The sequence below is a fragment of the Triticum urartu genome, chromosome 7 (genome assembly GCF_003073215.2).
Source record: "Triticum urartu cultivar G1812 chromosome 7, Tu2.1, whole genome shotgun sequence".
NCBI classification, from domain to species: domain Eukaryota; kingdom Viridiplantae; phylum Streptophyta; class Magnoliopsida; order Poales; family Poaceae; genus Triticum; species Triticum urartu.
In genome coordinates, this window is record NC_053028.1 from 538573288 (window position 1) to 538594558 (window position 21271).

General features: G+C 42.6%; 2 protein-coding genes across 2 annotated transcripts; one reads left to right on the plus strand and one right to left on the minus strand.

The window, feature by feature from the left end:
* Nucleotides 1–1442: 1442 nt before the first annotated feature.
* Nucleotides 1443–7023, minus strand: LOC125520344 (serine-threonine kinase receptor-associated protein-like). Its single transcript, XM_048685238.1, has 7 exons — nucleotides 6579–7023; nucleotides 4896–5031; nucleotides 4180–4261; nucleotides 3492–3667; nucleotides 3242–3379; nucleotides 3021–3160; nucleotides 1443–2053 (listed from the first exon to the last, which is right to left on the minus strand). The coding sequence occupies exons 1-7, from the start codon at nucleotides 6694–6696 to the stop codon at nucleotides 1815–1817; spliced, it is 1029 nt and encodes a 342-aa protein (XP_048541195.1). The 5' UTR covers nucleotides 6697–7023; the 3' UTR covers nucleotides 1443–1814.
* A 1932-nt stretch (nucleotides 7024–8955) lies between these two features.
* On the plus strand, nucleotides 8956–12142 carry LOC125520416 (26S proteasome regulatory subunit 8 homolog A). The gene is made up of 8 exons (XM_048685332.1): nucleotides 8956–9306; nucleotides 9761–9858; nucleotides 10102–10326; nucleotides 10400–10462; nucleotides 10549–10712; nucleotides 10870–11125; nucleotides 11208–11318; nucleotides 11722–12142. Exons 1-8 carry the CDS (start codon nucleotides 9093–9095, stop codon nucleotides 11860–11862), a joined length of 1272 nt encoding a protein of 423 aa, XP_048541289.1. The 5' UTR covers nucleotides 8956–9092; the 3' UTR covers nucleotides 11863–12142.
* Nucleotides 12143–21271: the final 9129 nt, after the last annotated feature.

Genomic DNA, 21271 nt, shown 5'->3' on the forward strand with positions numbered 1-21271 from the left:
CCATCGACAAACACACATACACCACCCCCTCCTCTAGTTGCGACTCGATGTGCTTCAGATTTCGAAACAAAAACAAACAGAAAAATGGAAGAACATGGGAGGGGAACGGGACAACAGGCGGAGGGGAACATGCGAAAGGAGAGTGACAGACTTGATGGAGGCTACTGTCTCAATCTAATGTACTCTAGGGCTAGACTCTTCGTATTCTAAAAAAAGCCCATATCAAACAAGGTGACGGCGGCCCAACAAAAAAAACAAAAAATAGTCGCGCTCCGTTGTAGGCCTCCCAGCCCGACAAGACGATACGACAGGACACGGATCGATCGCGACACGTGCGATCACTCGAGCGTGAAAAACAAAGCACAAACAAATCAGACGGCTGGACATAAAACTGATGTCGCCAAAAATAATCAAATTTAAAAAATCATAGATTACAAACAAATAAATTTAATAGATAAAGGAGAAAAAAGGAAGCGGAAAATAACGCAGCCCAGCTCTTTGAATTCTGCCCGTACAAAAAGGCCTAGGCGCAGACAAAAAAAAGAGCAAAAATGGCAGAGCGCACCAGCGTATATAACAAAATATAAAAACCCACATACTCAGATCCCATTCAGAAAAAAGGACAATGCCGATCGGGAAAACAGCCCAAGAACACTAGTGCGACACGGGCCTTAGCGACAACAAAAACAACAGTTCAAGTCAAAGAAAACGACAACAGTTTGCACAAATCTTAAAGCCCATAATCATGTGGTGGACAACAAAGATGTGACATTCTTAAAAAACATCTAGATGTGATTTAGTCATTCTGATATGTCTATATAAAACCGTGTGTAGTTTGTATTAAAATCTCTAAAAAGACTTATATTTAGAAACGAAGGGAGCATGTGGAAACCATACAAGACATCCAGAGAAACTCATGTCAACAAGTTATGCACTGTAAAAGGAAAGTATACATTCTGAACATCAGATCCCCTTGTAATTTGCCCAACTGTCACGTCACCCCGTTGGATACCACCGTCGCCTTCTCGCCGTTGGAGGCGGAGCGGATTATCCTTCAAAGCAAGATCAGGAGGAACACCATCCCAGACCACGCTGCTGTTCGAGCCGATTAAACGATCCGTCGCAAGCGACAAGATCTAGTCGTTGTGCCACGTCGGCCGGGCAACTTCCCCATGTCCACCTGAGCTCCGCACCTCCTTCACCGGATGCAGTCAATGAAGAAGAGCGCTGCCTCCGGCCTGCATCCGCTCACCCGACTTCAGGCCATCAAATTCATCTATCTGAGATGCAATTGATCCGAGGAGAAGCGTGTCTTTCTATCAGGGACTGACCGAGTACGATTTCGCATGGGCAACAATGAATCCTAACTGACGAGACGTCGTGCAATACGGTCATATGTGCAACACATATATCCAAGACGTAAGTGCAACCGCGTACGCAAATAAAGGCCAACCAACAGTCCTTGTCATCGTCACAATCATCACAGAACGATGGGCAAAAACAGTGTTTAACACGATTGACATTTGTATGGCGAACCCTATCGTCGATACATTAAGATTAAGTTTTAACTTTCTACGAACAAACTAACTGCTGACTCGCTTTCCCGCTTGGTTTATTCCAACTCTTTAGATGCTAGTGCCCCATACAGAAACGGAGAGACCCACCGTCCCGCTCACGATTGCCAAGTCCGCCCGCCCTTGGTCGGCAAAGAAGCTTCGACATGATGGACTCGAGACCAGGGCTGGCTCTGACGGACGGCAATCCCCCAACAAGGCTTAACCGCTGCCAGGTTCGGTGACGATGCAATCCTCCTCCTACGCCTCCGTCTGCCCCTCCTTGGTGATGTGGAAGCCTTCGATTTTACGGGCGACCTCATTTGCCACCGCGGCGGCCTTTGGTTTGCCGTTGGCGTTGGGTGCCTCGGGGTCTTCGGTGTTTGCGGGGTTCAGCGGCCAGATCCGGATGGTGCCGTCTTCTGATCCTGATGCGTATGATTCACCAACAGGCGCGAAACGGACGCAGTGGACGGGGCCATGATGACCTTTGTTGCAGGCTGCAAAACACAGAATAACGGATGTTCACGGCACCATAGATTAACAAGCATGCAGACTACACAAATACTAAAGGCGAGGTCGAGACAAATCAAGCTTTCACTTTTGTGCACTGGATTTAGCTTTGCAGTATAAACTGCGCTTGAGAATAATACGAGCACTAACAAGTTCTCAAGTCATGTCAACGGAATCAGGTATTGAAACATCAATATTAAATTTTTATTTGAATCCAATTTTCAAATATCAGTATAAAGAATGGTGCAGCCAAAAAATGAACATACAATGGCCAGAGAGCACAATTGTACAGTCAGTGGGGTGATTACTTTGTTATAGATATAACAAAATCGATGCAGTATATACTCTGACTTTCAGGACATCTCACTCATTGTGGGTAGAATCCCATGGCTATCATTCCAACTAGTACTGCCGCATTGGGATTTGAACCCAGTACAAGTCTCATATAATTGAGTACTTCACATGCCTTATGTGCAAATAAGAAAAAATGACTGCAAAAGTAGGATTTGAACCCAGTACCACTCTCACATATCCAGTAATCCCTACCCTTGGGATAGAAGCTTGTTATAACTATAGTAAATCACTGGTTTATTGTCTCTGTAAGTTTCAAATTAAACCATTTTTACTGATTGGTTCCCTGGGTAACCAGGGATCACCAAGAAAACGTTCTGGGAATTTATAATTTTTTCCGCATGGTCAGGATACAAAGAATTCTAAACACTCTACAACTCACAATAGTGAAAGCTTAACAAAAATATTATGCTAGCTAATGTTCTTATATTTTTCTCCGCCTGGTCAGGATACAAACAAGAGTTATAAACACTCTACAACTCACAATAGTGAAAGCTTAACAAAAATATTATGCTAGCTAATGTTCTTGTTTTGGTAACGCATAACTGCACAGATGTTTCAGTCTTGCAGGAATCAAATGATTAAATATGATAACAGACTTACCTATTTCTTCACCAGTGAAGAAATCATATACATGAACCCACATATCTTCCCCTCCAGTGATGAACTTACTCCCAGACTTTGGTTCAAGTGAAGCTGACTCCACAGTGCATGACATATCATAGCTTTTAACAAGCCCAAAACTGCAGAATTACCAGAAAAAATGTCAAGGAACCAAACAATACAAGTGATGCAGATCAATGGTCATACAGGAAAGAACTTACTGGTTCGCATCCCAAAATTTAACACTTGACCCATCAGCTGTAGTGATGAACCTGCCGTCCTGGCTTACTTCTGCACTGGTGACAGGTGCCTTGGTTTCAAGAGTTTGGACAATTTTTCCACTTCTCACATCCCATAACCTGTATGATCAGAGTAATTAATCAAGGGGAACAAACATAATAAGCTTTGCATAGAGAAGCAGCATGTGTCTTCATACTAGCTGCAAATTTTAAAGATATTTTCCAGACAAACCTCACTCCACCCATATCAGAGCAGGAACTTAGAATAGATTGGTCACTGTGAAGCCAAGCAACAGTTCGTACAGAACCAGGTGTTTTGTCAAGTTCTCTTGGAGCTGCATCTGGACGATTCATGTCATATATACGCAAAATCTTCTCCACACCTCCAGTGAGCAACATGTGTGTATCCTGCAGTTCCATCGGCGGTTTGATTAGGTTTAGAACCGCTTATGGAGGACAGTTCTAACTGACTACTATGGCATACAGAGCACGTAAACCATTGTCAACATGATTTCACATTATTCAATGAGATGCGCTGATGGATGTAAAAAACAGGGCTACTATACTTGTTGAATAGTCCATATTTTGTGGCAGGTTGCAAGAAGTAGCACTAACAGGCCTCAGTTCAGAAAGTCTGGAGGGACCAAAAAACGACAAAAGGAGAAGAACATGACGCATATCATCATCTTAAGGGGGGTAAGAGATGACAGAATAACTAGTGTTCTTGGTATACATATGTCAGAAGAGAGGGGAGAACTAAGGGCATGCATGCTTGGCTTGCCAATGTTTGGGCAAAACCAAAAAATTGACAAGCAAATTGTTTTGCCAGTCTCTCAAAAAGCTGCCTATTTTTACAAAAATATTGGCTAGACGATTTTTGGTAGCAAACCAAGCATGCCTTATGTGTCAACAAACATTACCTCAGAAAAGGCACATGCACGGACTATATGCTTGTGCTCAAACGAATGTAGCTCATTTCCTGTTAGTGCATCCCATATTTTGCTGCAAAAAATAGTCAAATATGTCAGTCAAAAGAGTAGATTATACTCACGAATTAGTACATAAACATTTCTGAGCATTAACAGTGAAGAACTGTAATCCTTTTTGCAGAAAAATGCTTATTATTTATTTACACAGAGTATGAGCAGACTTACGACTATGAAATAGAGTAATGATGTATTAAATTATGCAGATGAATATAACATTGTTGCGTTCTAGCTCTGCCTAATTTTTATATTCAATCATGGATGCATTAAGTTATGGTTCACCAGGTGAGCAACCATCAGTGGACAGAACCAACAAAATAAACCGATCACCTGCGGTTAAGAAAATGTCACTGCATAGGGAAATCGGATTGACCCACTATACACAACTTCACAACTGAAAGTTAAACCAGTTGTCAAGTTTGTAGCATACTCACTAATATACAACTGAAAGTACTATGCCGATAAAAATAATCACAATTTAGCATGTCTGCTGAAGAAATGCAAGAACACGAATATACATAGATCTTCAGCAGGTAAGTATCAACTGGTACTCTAATAGAGTAGGGCACTAGGCAGGCACACTCGGATTTCTCAAAGAACAATAATTGAAATGAACCATCAATGAAAATTTGCAGGAATAAATGTCATACGCTGAGAAGTCCGCAGAACCGGAGGCAGCACGGAGAGCATTTGTGTCTAGACAAGAGCTCCAAACTGCACCCTTATGACCTTCAAAAGTCCCAATCCAATCTCCAGTATCACCATTACGAAGCATAGGATTTGAGTCTGTAGACCAGAATATGAGATGTTAGAGTTGGGTGATAGTCAGGAATCTAACAAGGCAGGGAGGACTTTCAATGCATTTAAAAGTGATGTGTACTGTTGGCAGGTAACAATTATCATGTGCCACTATTTGCACCCTTCTCTGGTACGAGTACCCTGTTCTCTGGTACAGGCGAGCATATAATATGGTGCCATCCATACCAACAACATAAGGGCACCGTTTGATTTAAAACTGCCCTTATATCTTATCTTCCTGACCCTACACTGACCCAATCCAGCGGCCTAAGATCAAAAGTTGGTCCACGCATCCAAGAATCATATAAAAATATTGATTATGAAAGTAACTGGAATTGAACACAACAATAGACTAACAGAATAAAGTTAATTGTGTTAGCTATGTCAACAACTGTAATTAATGAATGCACCACACTAAACGGAACATTTGCTCCCCTAGTTATTTTAAATTTAGAAATGAACTCCGTGTGCGGACAGACCAATATAATGAAAAAAATCAGCATTATAATACTTAGAGCAAAAAAGAGTGCATCAGAGGAATTAAAGCCGTTGCTGAGGCCAGTTCTTTGGCAAATATTAATACTTGTTAAAAAGAATTATGTCATGCAGGTAGATCTAGAAAATATGCTCCAACTACACTCTAATAAACAGGGATGCCATCTAATGTCCGAGAAACGCTAGTACAACAGCTAATGAAGAATACATATTATCTGTATCCTGTTTGAAACCACAGCTATGGATAGAAAAATATTTTTAACAGTATCCAGCAGTTACCATTTGTTTACATCCCTAGAACTGACAGCTCAGTGGTGATGAAAAACATGAAACGGAAAGAGGCGACTTTTACATATTACTCATCTAACGGCTTCCATCTGAGCAGACATAAAAGCAACTGCTTCCAGCAGATACCCAGGCAATCCAGTAACGGTCCAAATCCATTCACCATTATAAACATCAATGAAGTAGATAGCCACAATAGCAGACTAAGAGAATCTTGCCTCAACTCCACTTGTCTAGCGCACTGGAAATAGCTAAAAGGGCTTGGAAGGTGAAACCAGCGCCCAAAAATGAAAACTTTCTTAACTTGGACAGACTTAACTAAGGCATGTGACAAAGTTTGGCCTCCAACCATGGCATGCAATAACTTCTAAATCCTTGAAATCTACCCGATATAGCACAAACTTGGCTAGATTGTGAAATTACAGAATATCAGCATATTCCATGACCTGGATACCCGAGATTGTATCCCTAGAAGTGTGTGCGGCAACATGGGGGCCACAATAATCATCATCATAATACAACAGCAAGTGACCAATATTCGTCCACCAGATACTGAAATTCGCCCGTACAGCGCTGAGGAGCAGCAGCTTAAACCCATTTCACGACAATCATACCGCCGCCGCCCGCATCACGGCGACGGCTTCGGATCCGAACGAATCGCGGCCGCACGCGCACAAACCCCCAAAAATAACGATGGGCGAGGTGGCCAGACGCAGCCGCGGCCGCGGCCGAGAGGAGCGGGGCGGATCGCTTACCCTTGCTGGCGCTGATGAGGAAGTAGCCGTCGGGCGTGACGGGGCTGTAGAACAGGTCGACCACCGGCCGCGAGTGGCCGTGGCACACCTTGGAGACGGCCACCTTCTTCTTCTCCATTTCTCCCGGCCCCCCTCCCGCTCGCTTCCCCGGGCGGCCCGGCTCGTCGACTCCGGCGGCGGCCTGGAATGCGGCGCCCTCCTCCCCGACGCCCTAACCCTAGCCCCGATCGGAGAAAAAAAATACCAGGGGGGGTCGAGGGTAAAAAAATCGCGCTGCGGGGCGCGGGATCGGCTGATCCGGATCCCTGGAGCTTGATCTGTACAGGAGTTTTATTGGATAATAGAGGTAGCAATGGGGTGTGGGAGGGAGGGAGCCGAGGGTGAGGCTGGCTCGCCTCGGGGGTGGGGGACTGGGCGGAGGAGCGGGGAAGGGGAGTGGGGGGCAGGAGGCCGGAGGCCCGGCTTATATGAATCCCTCTCGGACTCTCGGGGCTCCTGTCGGCCGTTGGATCGTGGTCCGACGGTGCTGCCCTCGTCGGTTAGATCTTTGGACTTGTTTTGGTACTTGTGATGGATCTTAGGTGGTGATATATATGAATTTCTGCAAATTTGTTGGTTCTTTTTCTTCAGATTGAAAACCTGACGGTGTAAACGTGGAAGCTGATAAATCCATATAGTAGTCATTGAACTTGTACTGTATACATATAAAAAAACATATGCGCGCTATTTGACAACTCATTATGATGGTGCATATCTAGGTTAGGTTTTCATGTTGCTTGTGGCAAACAACATGCTTTAAACGGGATGTCTTGAAAAGGAATCTCATGTTTGGAGGATAATGAACATTTTTCTTGTTCGCAGCACGATTGAGAAATTATGTGTTCTTAGCTTTGTGGTGGCTAGACATACTTATGATTTTTAAATTGTCACAATGATGCTAATGTGATTCTTTTTGTATTCCATGGCCTGCATTTGGATGATTAGACAATAACTTCCCTCCCTAAAAGCCAATAAGTTGTGTTTGAAAACACGAAAAGTCTACATCTTGGGGCATGGGGTATTGCCTTTATCAGAAGAGCAATTTATTTATGATTTTCTAATTCATAAATAAATTGCATACCCTACGCTTATAAGCACATTTGAGAGAATGAACCGACACATCATTTTAAGATAGACGGAATCGTCACAGACGGTTTCATAGTCGACGGGAACATCTTCTTTCACTGATCCCACGTCGCCGAAAGGTTTAAAATAAATTCAAAGAAATACGACCACTAATGGCTAAGTCTAGTACTTGATTTTTTTAACACAATACAGATGCAGACACTCATGCATACGCACCCCTATGGAGCACCTTCGAGAGACCGAGCCGACATATTATCTTGAAATTAACGAAATCGTCACATACAGCTTCATGGTCTATTAGAACGTCTTCTCTCACTAAACGCACATCGCCAGAAGGTCTGAAATAAACTCAGAAAAATGCAAGCACCAATGTCAAAGTTTAGAATTTAAACTCTAGTGGGCTAAGGATATCACTGTTCTCCTAACCATTTAACCACATGTTGGTTCACGTTTAGGACTTGTTTATGTGGTGCAAAGTTTAGGACTTCCTCACCAATATTTTTAGGTGCAAGTATTTCTACCTAGCATTTTTCCTCTTGTTTTTAACCCTGGGTGGTCTGGGCAAGCTCTCCTCTCCACACTTCACCGTTGAGCCTATGGATTCGTCTCCTCTCTGCCTGCCGCTCTGACGACCGGCAGCGGGGAGGGAAATCGCGGTGCCTTCGTTACGGTTAGTAGTTTAAGTTAGGGTATTTTATTTTAGTCCTAATAGGTGTTGCGCACGAGCGGATGACGACGTCTCTTTTTCGAGTTTTGTCTTCCGGACTCTGATCCTCCTCGAGTTCGCTCGTTTGGACGTAGTCGATGAAGCTCCAACGTAGATTCTCATGATCTCCTGGGAACGATGAGGTTAGGGTTTCTCGTCATGTGACAAGATTTGATGTAATGTGCTTCGGATCTCTGCAAGGGTTCAACGACAACGACTGCGGCTTCAAGGCACCGGTCCTTAGGGACACGTGCACGAAGACTTTTCCACTATCATCGACAAGGTCATCCAGTAGAGGAGCGGCGACAACGGCTTGTTATGGGGCAGTGGTGGTCGTCCGGTGGTCTTGAAATCTTAATATAATTTTTATTATTTTGAGATGCTCTCTACTTCCGATGAACAATAGCCGACCCTTTTCGAAAAAAAAAGTCAGAAGAGAGTTTTTTTTAGGGGTGTACGGTACTACTCCGATCCGTGTGGCCGTGTCCGTCCCCTTCTCGCACCTACTACTCCGAGGCGGACCGTGGGCGATCGACTCGTCCCCTCATATACGGCACGCCCGTCCAGCCCAGAGAGCCAGAAGCGAGAAGCGAGCCAAACGTGCCGGAAAAGAAGCTCACCCTCGAACCCGAGCGGACTCGAGCCACCCCCAGAGCGGCGGAGCAGACGAGGGGGGAATCCCGATGGCGGCGGTGGCGATGGACATCGCGAAGCCCTCGGCGCTGCCGGCGAGCGTCGACGACCCGTCGGCGGCGTCGGCCAAGGGCAGGGCCGGCGGCGGGGAGGGCCTGCGCCAGTACTACCTGCAGCACATCCACGACCTGCAGCTCCAGATCCGGACCAAGACGCACAACCTCAACCGCCTCGAGGCCCAGCGCAACGACCTCAACTCTCGAGGTACGCACCGCCCCGATCCCCAATCTCCGCCTGCCGCGCAACCCTAGTTCTCGAGAGACGGCCCGCCGCATCCCATCGTTTCATTGCGACTCGCGAGCCTTTGATTGATCCGATTGTGCCTGGACCTTTAGTTCCGAGCTTCAACCATGCTTGATCCGATGGCGTGTAGATGGTGTCTCAGATTTTAGGTTTGTTTTGGTGTTGGGGGGACTAGCTGTTCATGCGTCCCACTTATGCGCCATGTGCGTGATTGGTGGAAATTTTGCTTTTTTAGTGTGTATAGTCCTTTTACTCTACTCATATGTCTTCCCTTAGTTGAAATTCGACAGCTTTTGGGATATTAAATTTTGTTCAATTAGAATATGGAACGCTTCTGAGGCATTGAATTCTGTTTAATTATAATGTGTCTCTTGCACTGATAATTTAAATGCTCATCACTATTTTGTTATTGCAGTTAGAATGCTCCGGGAAGAGTTGCAGCTGCTTCAAGAACCGGGCTCATATGTTGGCGAGGTTGTGAAGGTCATGGGCAAGTCAAAGGTTCTAGTGAAGGTACATCTTGTCTCACTGTTACTTCTTTCAAGCCATGCTTGTGCACGTCTGTTTTGCTTTAGGCACAATGGATGACCAGTATTTTGTTGCAAACCCTCAATTGGGTAGTTCAGGGATATATTTCTATCCACTTTATGTTGTACTGAGATTCTTTGTTCTGTTGGCCTATATGTTTTAAGTGGGAGCTCTGAGTTCCAGTCATCCTTCTTCACTGTAATTAAATGGTTAAGTGCAATCTCTCAGGTTCATCCAGAAGGCAAATATGTTGTAGATCTTGATAAAAGTATTGATATTACAAAGATAACCCCTTCAACAAGAGTTGCTCTTCGGAACGACAGCTACATGCTTCACCTTATCCTGCCCAGCAAAGTCGATCCACTGGTTAATCTTATGAAGGTGGAGAAGGTTCCTGACTCTACCTATGATATGATTGGTGGTCTTGATCAGCAAATTAAAGAGATCAAGGAGGTTTGTAAACATATTCAATGCATAGTACATTTGTTGTATCATTAGCACTGTGGCTTAACAACTTGATTTTCAGGTGATTGAGCTTCCCATCAAGCATCCTGAGCTGTTTGAGAGTCTCGGAATTGCCCAACCAAAGGTTCGAGTTTGTCTACCAATTTGCATTTTATTTGGCATCGATTCAGCCAGTTATTCAGCGGTAAATAATTATCCTTGCTTTTTCAGGGTGTCCTTCTTTACGGGCCTCCAGGTACAGGGAAAACATTACTTGCTCGTGCAGTTGCTCATCACACCGACTGCACCTTCATCAGGGTGTCAGGTTCTGAGTTGGTTCAGAAGTATATTGGAGAGGGTTCCCGGATGGTTCGTGAACTCTTTGTGATGGCTAGGTAAACATTATCCGTCTGTGTTGCATTCAAATTATTACTATTTACCTGTTAGATTTCCTTTTCGAGAAACCATTTCAGTCAGATTTTGAAATGATTCCCTGTAAAAGGGAGTATGAATTTATACCAGAGTCTAACACATTTGGCCTGAATTTCATAGGGAGCATGCACCATCCATTATATTTATGGATGAAATAGACTCTATTGGATCTGCTAGAATGGAGTCGGGATCTGGCAATGGTGATAGCGAGGTTCAGCGTACTATGCTTGAGCTTCTGAACCAACTTGATGGTTTTGAAGCATCGAACAAAATTAAGGTTCTTATGGCAACAAATAGGATAGACATATTGGATCAAGCTCTTCTAAGGCCTGGTCGTATTGATAGGAAGATTGAATTTCCAAATCCTAATGCAGATGTAAGTGATGCAGTACTCACCATATATAAGTTAATATTGCTTGCTCGTATCAGTGCTGACTCTGAATTATCTATTCTTTCAGTCCCGTGGTGATATTTTGAAGATTCACTCAAGGAAAATGAACTTGATGCGTGGCATTGATCTGAAAAAAATTGCCGAGAAGATGAACGGGGCATCAGGAGCAGAGCTAAAGGTATGTATTGTGTCCATTATAGGCGAGCATTTCAATTTTTAATATATTTGTCTTGACATACTGGAAAAAAAAATTCTGAACTTCACAATGCTAATAAGTTGGCATGTAGGCGAGCACATGCTACAAAATAACTATAATCAGATAATGTCCCATTTAACTTGTGTAGATATCCAGGCCCAGCTACCATTGTTACCCATGGTACTACTCCCATGTAAAGTTTTACCCATGCTAAAATACTACTCCATGTAAAGTTTCACCAACTCAGAACCTGGTCCTGGTAGCAAGTACTAAGTTCTTCCCATTGAGGTCTTGATTTCACAAATGTATTGACCAGTATTCTGTTTCAAGTAGTGTGCATCAACCCACACATCATTGAGTCTAGCTCACTTTGATCTATCATCAGGCGGTCTGCACAGAAGCTGGAATGTTTGCCCTCCGCGAGAGAAGGGTGCACGTCACCCAGGAGGATTTCGAGATGGCCGTGGCAAAGGTGATGAAGAAGGATACCGAGAAGAACATGTCGCTGCGGAAGCTATGGAAGTGAGGCCCTTGTTTTAGCATCCCAGCTTTCGCCGGCATGTATTGGTGGTTTAAGCTTATAGCGGCACATTTGCCGGATTTGCTGCGGGTTTCTTGAACCGTGTCGACAGCTGTAACTTGCAGTGCCTTGCAGCTGCCTCATCAGGGTTAAATTTCTTTATTGGGTTATATTATGAGATGTGAGATGGAAACCGTTCTTTCTTGTAATGTATGTTGCTTTGTCGACTAGATTGGTAGCCTCACTGTGCTGAGAACGGTGACTGCAATGATGTGTTTTACTTGAATGTGGCAAATGTTATTTCTAGGGAAGCCATTCTTCATTGTTCTCTTTTGTCCATCCAAAGGAAAAAAAATAAGAAAAGGGAACTCAAATGAGTGCAATATAATACTCTAATACTCTACTCCTCTTTAAAGAAATATAGGAGCATTTAGATCACCAAGTAGTGATCTAAATGCCGGAAATTGCTTTTGGAGGCTGAGCTCCATGGAGGCCTCCAAATGCAAAATGCAAAATTCTTGAAAATTCATATTTTTACACTTCAAAACATTCTGTAAAAAAAATACAGATATAGATGAAGGCATAGTGCACAAATATGTTGAAATGTGGGTTGTGCAAAAAAGACAAAATTGAGGCTTTTAAACACATGATACATTCTTCGAGACCATAAGGTTGCATTTCAACGTATTTCATCCTGAAATTCTAGACACATACACCTCACATCATTGTTTACTTGTACAAAAAAATTCAGATTTTTTTGGAACCAAAATTTTCATATTTTGATTTTTTAAAAGAAGTCTTCCATTAAGGCCGGACGCCATTCTCTCTAAACGCTCTTTTATACTCACTCCGTCTGAAAATACTTGCCGGAGAAATGCATGTATCTAGACGTATTTTAGTTCTATATACATTCATTTTTATTCATTTTTCCGACAAGTATTTTTAGACGGAGGGAGTATGAGTTGAGTATGGAACTGGCCGCTCCTCACCTTGGCTGGACCATAAGGGGAGCAATTCTTGTTGGAACAAATGCATGTATCCTAGCGTCAATCGTGAAAGAATATAGAAGCATGGTGAATTACATCCTCTTAGTGATGCAAGCGCATGGCGCCGAGTGCACCACTGCGTTAGCTAAAACGGGATCAAGTGAGGTTTCCATTTGTGTTTTCGTAATATCCGATTTCACACTTATCTTCCAGCGGTGTATTTGCAAATTCCATAGAGACTTCAGGTTCTTCGAGTTCTTGTGCACATAGTGCTATGCAGCGTGTCATTTGGTGAGCTCCCTAAGCTGGTGTGCGTAAAGATAGAACGAGTTGTGGTGAACTGACGACAGACGCAAATTCAACAGAATTTTTTGTCAACCCAAACCACTCAAGTCACATTCAGATATTCTAGGGGACATGCTTACAAACAAGATCGATGTTTGATACTTCCTGGAAGGCTAATTACCTAGCAACTAAGCGAGCCTGGGTCAGTGCCAGTTCACCGGATCACTAATTACCTAACAGTTAAGCTAGACTGCAGCAGTAGCCGTGTACACATTTGGTACGGAAAAGGCTAGCAGAGAAGGTCAAATGCTTCTTCAGAGAAAGATGAAGAACAGCGGCGAGATTCAGGATCCCGACGATGAGGATCCATTTCATTGTAGCGTTCCGGTGCTTGGGCTTGATGGCGACAGGGATGAACAACTTGGGCCACTTGGCTTGAAGCACGCCGATGTCGACCTAAGCACGGATCTCGACATGTTTGTTATCATCAGCCCTATCATATTATAAGGCTTTCCAACTCCACATACATCTACGTTGTGCGTTTGACTCTTCTTGGTAATCGCTCTATCCAAGCTTTGAGAGTTTTGACTACAATGGTTGTCAATCATCACCTGCCGCTTGATAAGAACTGGTAAGAATTTGAGATTTGCTTGACGGATTTGTGACACACAGCCACTTTCTAATAGTTTGTATGATCATATTCTTGTGTGTTTCTATTGCTGCTAACCATGACAGGACGATGAGCCGACGAGATTGACTGGAAGAACATGACGAACAAAGAGTTACATGATAAGTTTCAGCAAATGATAAGTGGACAGGTGGAAGATGTGCTAAACAGATTTGAAGAGGCCATGAAGAAGATAGATGGCATGGAGAAGCCGTTCGAAACAAAGCTCGATAACAAGTTTAATGAATTGCTTACGTGTCTTCCACAACCACCGCCCGCTGCATCTGTCGCACCTCTACAACAACAACAACAACAACATCGCCTTCCAAATCAAGTGGGACGAGCACAACGCGTTCCCCTTGAGCCTGGTCAAACTTCTGGTGCCGCTGTACCTACTGTTGATGCTTCTGTAGCTCCTGCTGCTAACGTAGAGGTGGAGGACCATTACGAGGATGAGATTGATCAAAATCAGAACTACGTGCAACCACCAGCACCACCACCACCAGGTCGTCCTCATGCATATCATCGCAATGGTAGGGCTGCACCACCTGAGGTACGAGATCATGACCATCTTCCTAAACTAAAATTGAATATTTCATCATTTGAGGGTAGATATGTTCCTGATATATATCTTACTTGGGAGTTAGAAACTGAAAAACGATTTACATGTTTACAATATCCTGAAGAGAGACGTGTTCCTACTGCTGTTTGTGCTTTCACTAGCTTTGCATGTGTTTGGTGGTCTGAACATTGTAGATTATATCCTATTCCAGCTACTTGGACTGCTTTGAAAACTGCTATGCGTACTCGTTGGGTTCCACCATATTATCAACATGAATTACTTAAAAAATTACAGCGTTTAAGACAAGGACAAAATTTTGTAAAAGAATATTATCATGAATTACAAACTGGCGTGATTAGATGTGGAATTGTTGAGGAGAATGAAGCTATGCTTGCATGCTTTATGGGTGGACTAAATAAAGAGATTCAGGCCATTCTAGAGTATAAGGAGTATAATAATATCACTTCTTTATTCCATCTTGCTTGTAAAGCTGAACGTGAAGTGCAGGACCGACATACATTGGCGCGAACTAACTTTTATGTAGGTCAACCTTCATTATGGACACCACATGCATCCTCTACTTCCACTGCACCAACACCTCCATCAGGTGCCACCTCCAGCCGTGATAGAAGAAAACAGGCATAACCACCACTATCTGCCAAGAGCACACCTGCCGGGCCTGCCCAGAGCTCTTCTTCTTCTTCCATGGCATCAATAGGGCACACAAGTGATATTATTTGTCGTTGTTGTAAGGGAAGATGTCATTATGCGAGAGAATGCAAATCTCAGCGTGTGATGATTTCTATTGAGGATGGTGGGTATGAGTCCGGTAGTGACTATGATGTGGAGACTTTGGCTCTTATTACAAGTAAAGAACACAGGGGAGATGATTCTGATCATGAGATGAAATACATGGCTGCTAAAGATGCTAACAGGTATGAATGTTTAGTTGCTCAACGTGTTTTGAGTGTGCAGGTTACACAAGCTAAGCAAAATCAGGGGCATAATTTGTTCCATACAAAGGGAGTTGTGAAGGAACGTTCTATTCGCGTAGATGGAGGAAGCTGCAACAACTTGGCTAGCATGGAGATGGTGGAGAAGCTATCTCTCACCATAAGACCATTGATAACCCACAAGTATAGGGGATCGCAACAGTTTTTGAGGGTAGAGTATTCAACCCAAATTTATTGATTCGACACAAGGGGAGCCAAAGAATATTCTCAAGTATTAGCAGCTGAGTTGTCAATTCAACCACACCTGAAAACTTAATATCTGCGGCAAGGTATTTAGTAGCAAAATAATATGATAGTAGTGATGACGGTGGTAAAAGGTAACGATAATAAAAGTAATATTTTTAATATTTTGTAGTGATGAAAACAATAACAACGGAAAAGTAAATAAGCGAAGAACAATATATGGAAAGCTCGTAGGCAATGGATCGGTGATGGAGAATTATGCCGGATGCAGTTCATCATGTAACAGTCATAACCTAGGGTGACACAAAACTAGCTCCAATTCATCAATGTAATGTATGCATGTATTCCGAATATAGTCATACGTGCTTATGGAAAAGAACTTGCATGACATCTTTTGTCCTACCCTCCCGTGGCAGCGGGGTCCTATTGGAAACTAAGGGATATTAAGGCCTCCTTTCATAGAGTATCGGAACAAAGCATTAACACATAGCGAATACATGAACTCCTCAAACTACGGTCATCACCGGGAGTGGTCCCGATTATTGTCACTTCGGGGTTGCCGGATCATAGCACATAGTAGGTAACTATAGACTTGCAAGATAGGACCAAGAACTCATATATATTCATGAAAACATAATAGGTTCAGATCTGAAATCATGGCACTCGGGCCCTAGTGACAAGCATTAAGCATAGCAAAGTCATAGCAACATCAATCTCAGAACATAGTGGACACTAGGGATTAAACCCTAACAAAACTAACTCGATTACATGATAAACCTCATTCAACCCATCACCGTCCAGCAAGCCTATGATGGAATTACTCACGCATGGCGGTGAGCATCATGAAATTGGTGATGGAAGATGGTTGATAATGACGATGGCGACGGATTCCCCTCTCCGAAGCCCCGAACGGACTCCAGATCAGCCCTCCCGAGAGAGTTTACGGCTTGGCGGCGGCTCCGTATCGTAAAACGCGATGAATCCTTCTCCTTGATTTTTTCTCCTCGAAAGAGAATATATGGAGTCCAGGTTGAGGTCGATGGAGCGTCAGGGGGCCCACGAGGCAGGGGGCGCGCCTAGGGGGGTAGGGCGCGCCCCCACCTCGTGGACAGGTGGAGGCCCCCCTGACGTGGATCTTCCTTCCAATATTATTATATATTTCAAAATAATGCTCCGTTGATTTTCAGGTCATTCTGAGAACTTTTATTTCTGCACAAAAATAATACCATGGCAATTCTGCTGAAAATATCGTCAGTCCGGGTTAGTTCCATTCAAATCATGCAAGTTAGAGTCCAAAACAAGGGCAAAAGTGTCTGGAAAAATAGATACGACAGAGACGTACCAACTCCCCCAAGCTTAAACCTTTGCTTGTCCTCAAGCAATTCAGTTGATAAACTGAAAGTGATAAAGAAAAACTTTTACAAACTCTGTTTGCTCTTGTTGTTGTAAATATGTAAAGTCAGCATTCAAGTTTTCAGCAAAGATTATGAACTAACCATATTCACAATAACATTTAGGTCCCATGTTTACTCATATCAATGGCATAATCAACTAGCGAGCAATAATAATAGATCTCGGATGACAACACTTTCTCAAAACAATCATAATATGATATAACATGATGGTGTCTCACTATCCCTTTCTGAGACCACAAAACATAAATGCAGAGCACCTTTAAAGATCAAGGACTGATTAAACATTGTAATTCATGGTAAAGGAGAGCCAGTCAAGTCATACTCAATGTAAAATAACAGTAATGGATGTAAATGACATCAGTGCTCTCCAACTGGTGCTTTTTAATAAGAGGATGATGACTCAACATAAAAGTAAATAGATATGCCCTTCGCAGAGGGAAGCAGGGATTTGTAGAGGTGTCAGAGCTCGATTTTGAAATAGATATGAATAATATTTTAAGCGGTATACTTTCATTGTCAACATAACAACCAGGAGATGGCGATATCTTCAATGCTACACACATTATAGGCGGTTCCCAAACAGAATGGTAAAGTTTATACTCCCCCTCCACCAACAAGCATCAATCCATGGCTTGCTCGAAACAACGAGTGCCTCCAACTAACAAGAGTCCCGAGGGAGTTTTGTTTGCAGTTATTTTGATTTGATTTGCATAAAGCATGTGACTGGGCATCCCGGTGACCAGCCATTTTCTCGTGAGTGAGGAGCGGAGTCCACTCCTCTTGAGAATAACCCGCCTAACATGGAAGATACGGACAACCCTAGTTGATACATGAGCTATTCGAGCATACAAAACAGAATGTTTATTTGAAGGTTTAGAGTTTGGCACATACAAATTTACTTGGAACGGCAGGTAGATACCGTATATAGGTAGGTATGGTGGACTCATATGGAATAACTTTGGGGTTTATGGAATTGGATGCACAAGCAGTATTCCCGCTTAGTACAGATGAAGGCTAGCAAAAGACTGGTAAGCGACCAGTTAGAGAGCGACAACATTCATGAACATGCATTAAAATTAATCAACACCGAATGCAAGCATGAGTAGGATATAATGCACCATGAACCTAAATATCGTAGAGACTATGTTGATTTTGTTTCAACTACATGCGTGAACATGTGCCAAGTCAAGCCACTCGAATCGTTCAAAAGAGAATACCACCCTATCATACCACATCACAACCATTTTAATAGCGTGTTGGCACACAGGGTAAACCATTATAAACTCCTAGCTAATTAAGCATGGCATAAGAAACTATAATCTCTAATTGTCATTGCAAACATGTTTATCCATAATAGGCTGAATTAGGAACGATGAACTAATCATATTTACAAAAACAAGAGAGGTCGAGTTCATACCAGCTTTTCTCATCTCAATAAGTTCATCATATAATCATCATTATTGCCTTTCACTTGCACGACCGAATAGTGTGGATAATAATAATAGTGCACGTGCTTTGGACTAAGCTGGAATCTGCAAGCATTCAATTCAAGAGAGAAGACAAGGTAATATGGGCTCTTTGTTAGGTTAGCAATAATGCATATGAGAGCCACTTTAACATTTTCATTATAGTCTTCTCCTATCGACCCCCAAAGAAAAGAAAAGAAATAAAACTATTTACACAGGAAAGCTCCCAACAAGCAAACGAAGAACGATAAATATTTTTGGGTTTTGTTTTTAATTACTACTACAAGCATGGAAAGTAAACTAATTAAAAGCTACAACTAAAAAACCTTTTTTTGTTTTTATTAAGGTTTATTAAACACACAAGAAGAAAGCAAAAAAAAAGGAAAATAAACTAGCATGGATGATACAATGAAAAAGTATGAGCACCGACACCTAGCATGAGTGTGTGAACGTGAATGTAATGTCGGTGAGAAATACGTACTCCCCCAAGCTTAGGCTTTTGGCCTAAGTTGGTCTATGGCCACGGCTGGCCTGGCGGATATCCAAAGTAATAGTTGGGGTCGTACTGAGATGCAGCAGCTATTGCCTCATGAGCTTCCGCTTGGAGACGGGTCGTCTCCGTACTCCTCTTATACTCGTCCTCCTCCTCCCTGATTATAACATATCTCTCTTTTGCCTGAAAGTCAAAGAAAGCAGGAGCAGGGAGAGCGACGTGATAGGTGCGTCGTCTGTCAAAGATTAGACGGTACTGGAGGAACTGATCGTTCCTCTCAACAAACTGATGACGAACCGTGTCCCCATACTGCAAATAAACAAGAGGCAACTCAATATCATACCCACGTATAGGTATACCAAGAAAATTAGCTAGACGGGTTGCATAAATTCCACCAAAGAAATCTTCACTAAATCTATTATTATGCAACCTACGTGCAACAATGGCTCCCAAATTATAATGTCCATCTTCTAATATAGCACTCCTGAGAACACTGAGGTCAGGGACATACATGTGACATGCTTCATCTTTACCATTTATGCACCTACCTATGAAGAGAGCTAAATAATGTATAGCAGGAAAATGAATACTCCCTATGGTAGCTTGTGTTATGTCTCTAGATTCCCCCACAGTTATATTAGTAAGAAAATCTCTAAATTCAGATTTGTGAGGTTCATTAGGACTACCCCATTGTGGAAGTTTGCAAGCAGTGTTAAAATCCTCTAAGTCCATGGTATAAGAATTTTCATAAAGATCAAACAGGACAGTTTGAGAGTTGCGTGATGATGAAAATTCAAACCTCCTCACAAAGGAATCAGTGAGATGGTGGTACTGGCGGCACTTATCCGCCTCGAACCTCTCAAGATCAGCATTACGCACATATGCGTTAAATTCTTCCTTGATTGCTGTTCGATCCATAAAGTCCTCTGAAGGCCATTCACAAGCCCGCACTTGAGCTTCCCTCGGTGGTTCTTCATCGGCATCGCGTATTGCGAGCCTGGGTCCTTACTTCTTTGAAGGACCACCTTGGTACATTTTCCTAAACATATTTGTTCCTCTGAAAAATTTCTGAAATTTTTAGTAACTTCAAAATAAAAGTGAATCAAACTCAACAATATTGATAGCAACTACTCCTACAAGTGCCTAGAGGCAATATCATGCATCAAAACTACTTTTGACCACGTAAATATGACATGCAAGCTCAAGAACAGGGTCACCTAAGCAGCAAAAATATGCAATGACTAAAGCACTCGAACAAAAACTATTTGGACCATTGAAGGAGTCACATACCAAGGAACAATCCCCCAAAGCAGTTTTGTGAGAGGTGCTTTGAGTAAGGAGATCGAAAATGGCAGCAAAATGAGCTTGGATTCGGATTTGAGCTAGTTAGTGGTGTTTGTGGGAGGAAGAAGGAGTGTGTGGTAGCTGGAGTAAGTGGAGGAGAGCCACCATGGGCCCACGAGGCAGGGGCGCGCCCTCCACCCTCGTGGCCAGGTGCTTGCTCCCCCTGCTGTGTTCTCAGTGCCAGATATTCTCAAATATTTTAGAAAAAAATCATATTTAAATTTCAGGGCATTTGGAGAACTTTTATTTTCAAGGTATTTTTTATTTATTGCATGGATAATTCAGAAAACAGACAGAAATTACTATTTTTGCTTTATTTAATAACAGAAAGTAAAAAGAGGGTACAAAGATTTGTGTTTTCTAAATTCATCCATCTCATGCTCATCAAAAGGAATCCACTAACAAGGTTGATCAGGTCTTGTTAACAAACTCATTCCGAATAATATGAAACCGGAGAATTTTCGAATAACACTAGGTTACCTCAACGGGGATATGCACGTCCCCAATAATAAGAATATCATATTTCTTCTTGACAGTAGGTAGAGGAAATTCAAAACCTCCAAAAATAATCGATGGAATTTTTCCAATAGAGTTTATACTATGAACTTGAAGTTGTTTCCTCGAAAAGTGTACCATATGCTCATTGCCATTAGCATGAAAAGTGACATTGCCTTTGGTGCAATCAATAACAGCCCCTACAGTATTTAAAAAGGGTCTTCTAAGAATAATAGACATACTATCGTCCTCGGGAATATCAAGGATAACAAAGTCCGTCAAAATAGTAACGTTTGCAACCACAACAGTCACATCCTCACAAGTACCGACAGGTATAGCAGTTGATTTATCAGCCATTTGCAAAGATATTTTAGTAGGTGTCAACTTATTCAAATCAAGTCTACGATATAAAGAGAGAGGCATAACACTAACACCGGCTCCAAGATCACACAAAGCAGTTTTAACATAGTTTCTTTTAATGGAGCATGGTATAGTTGGTACTTCTA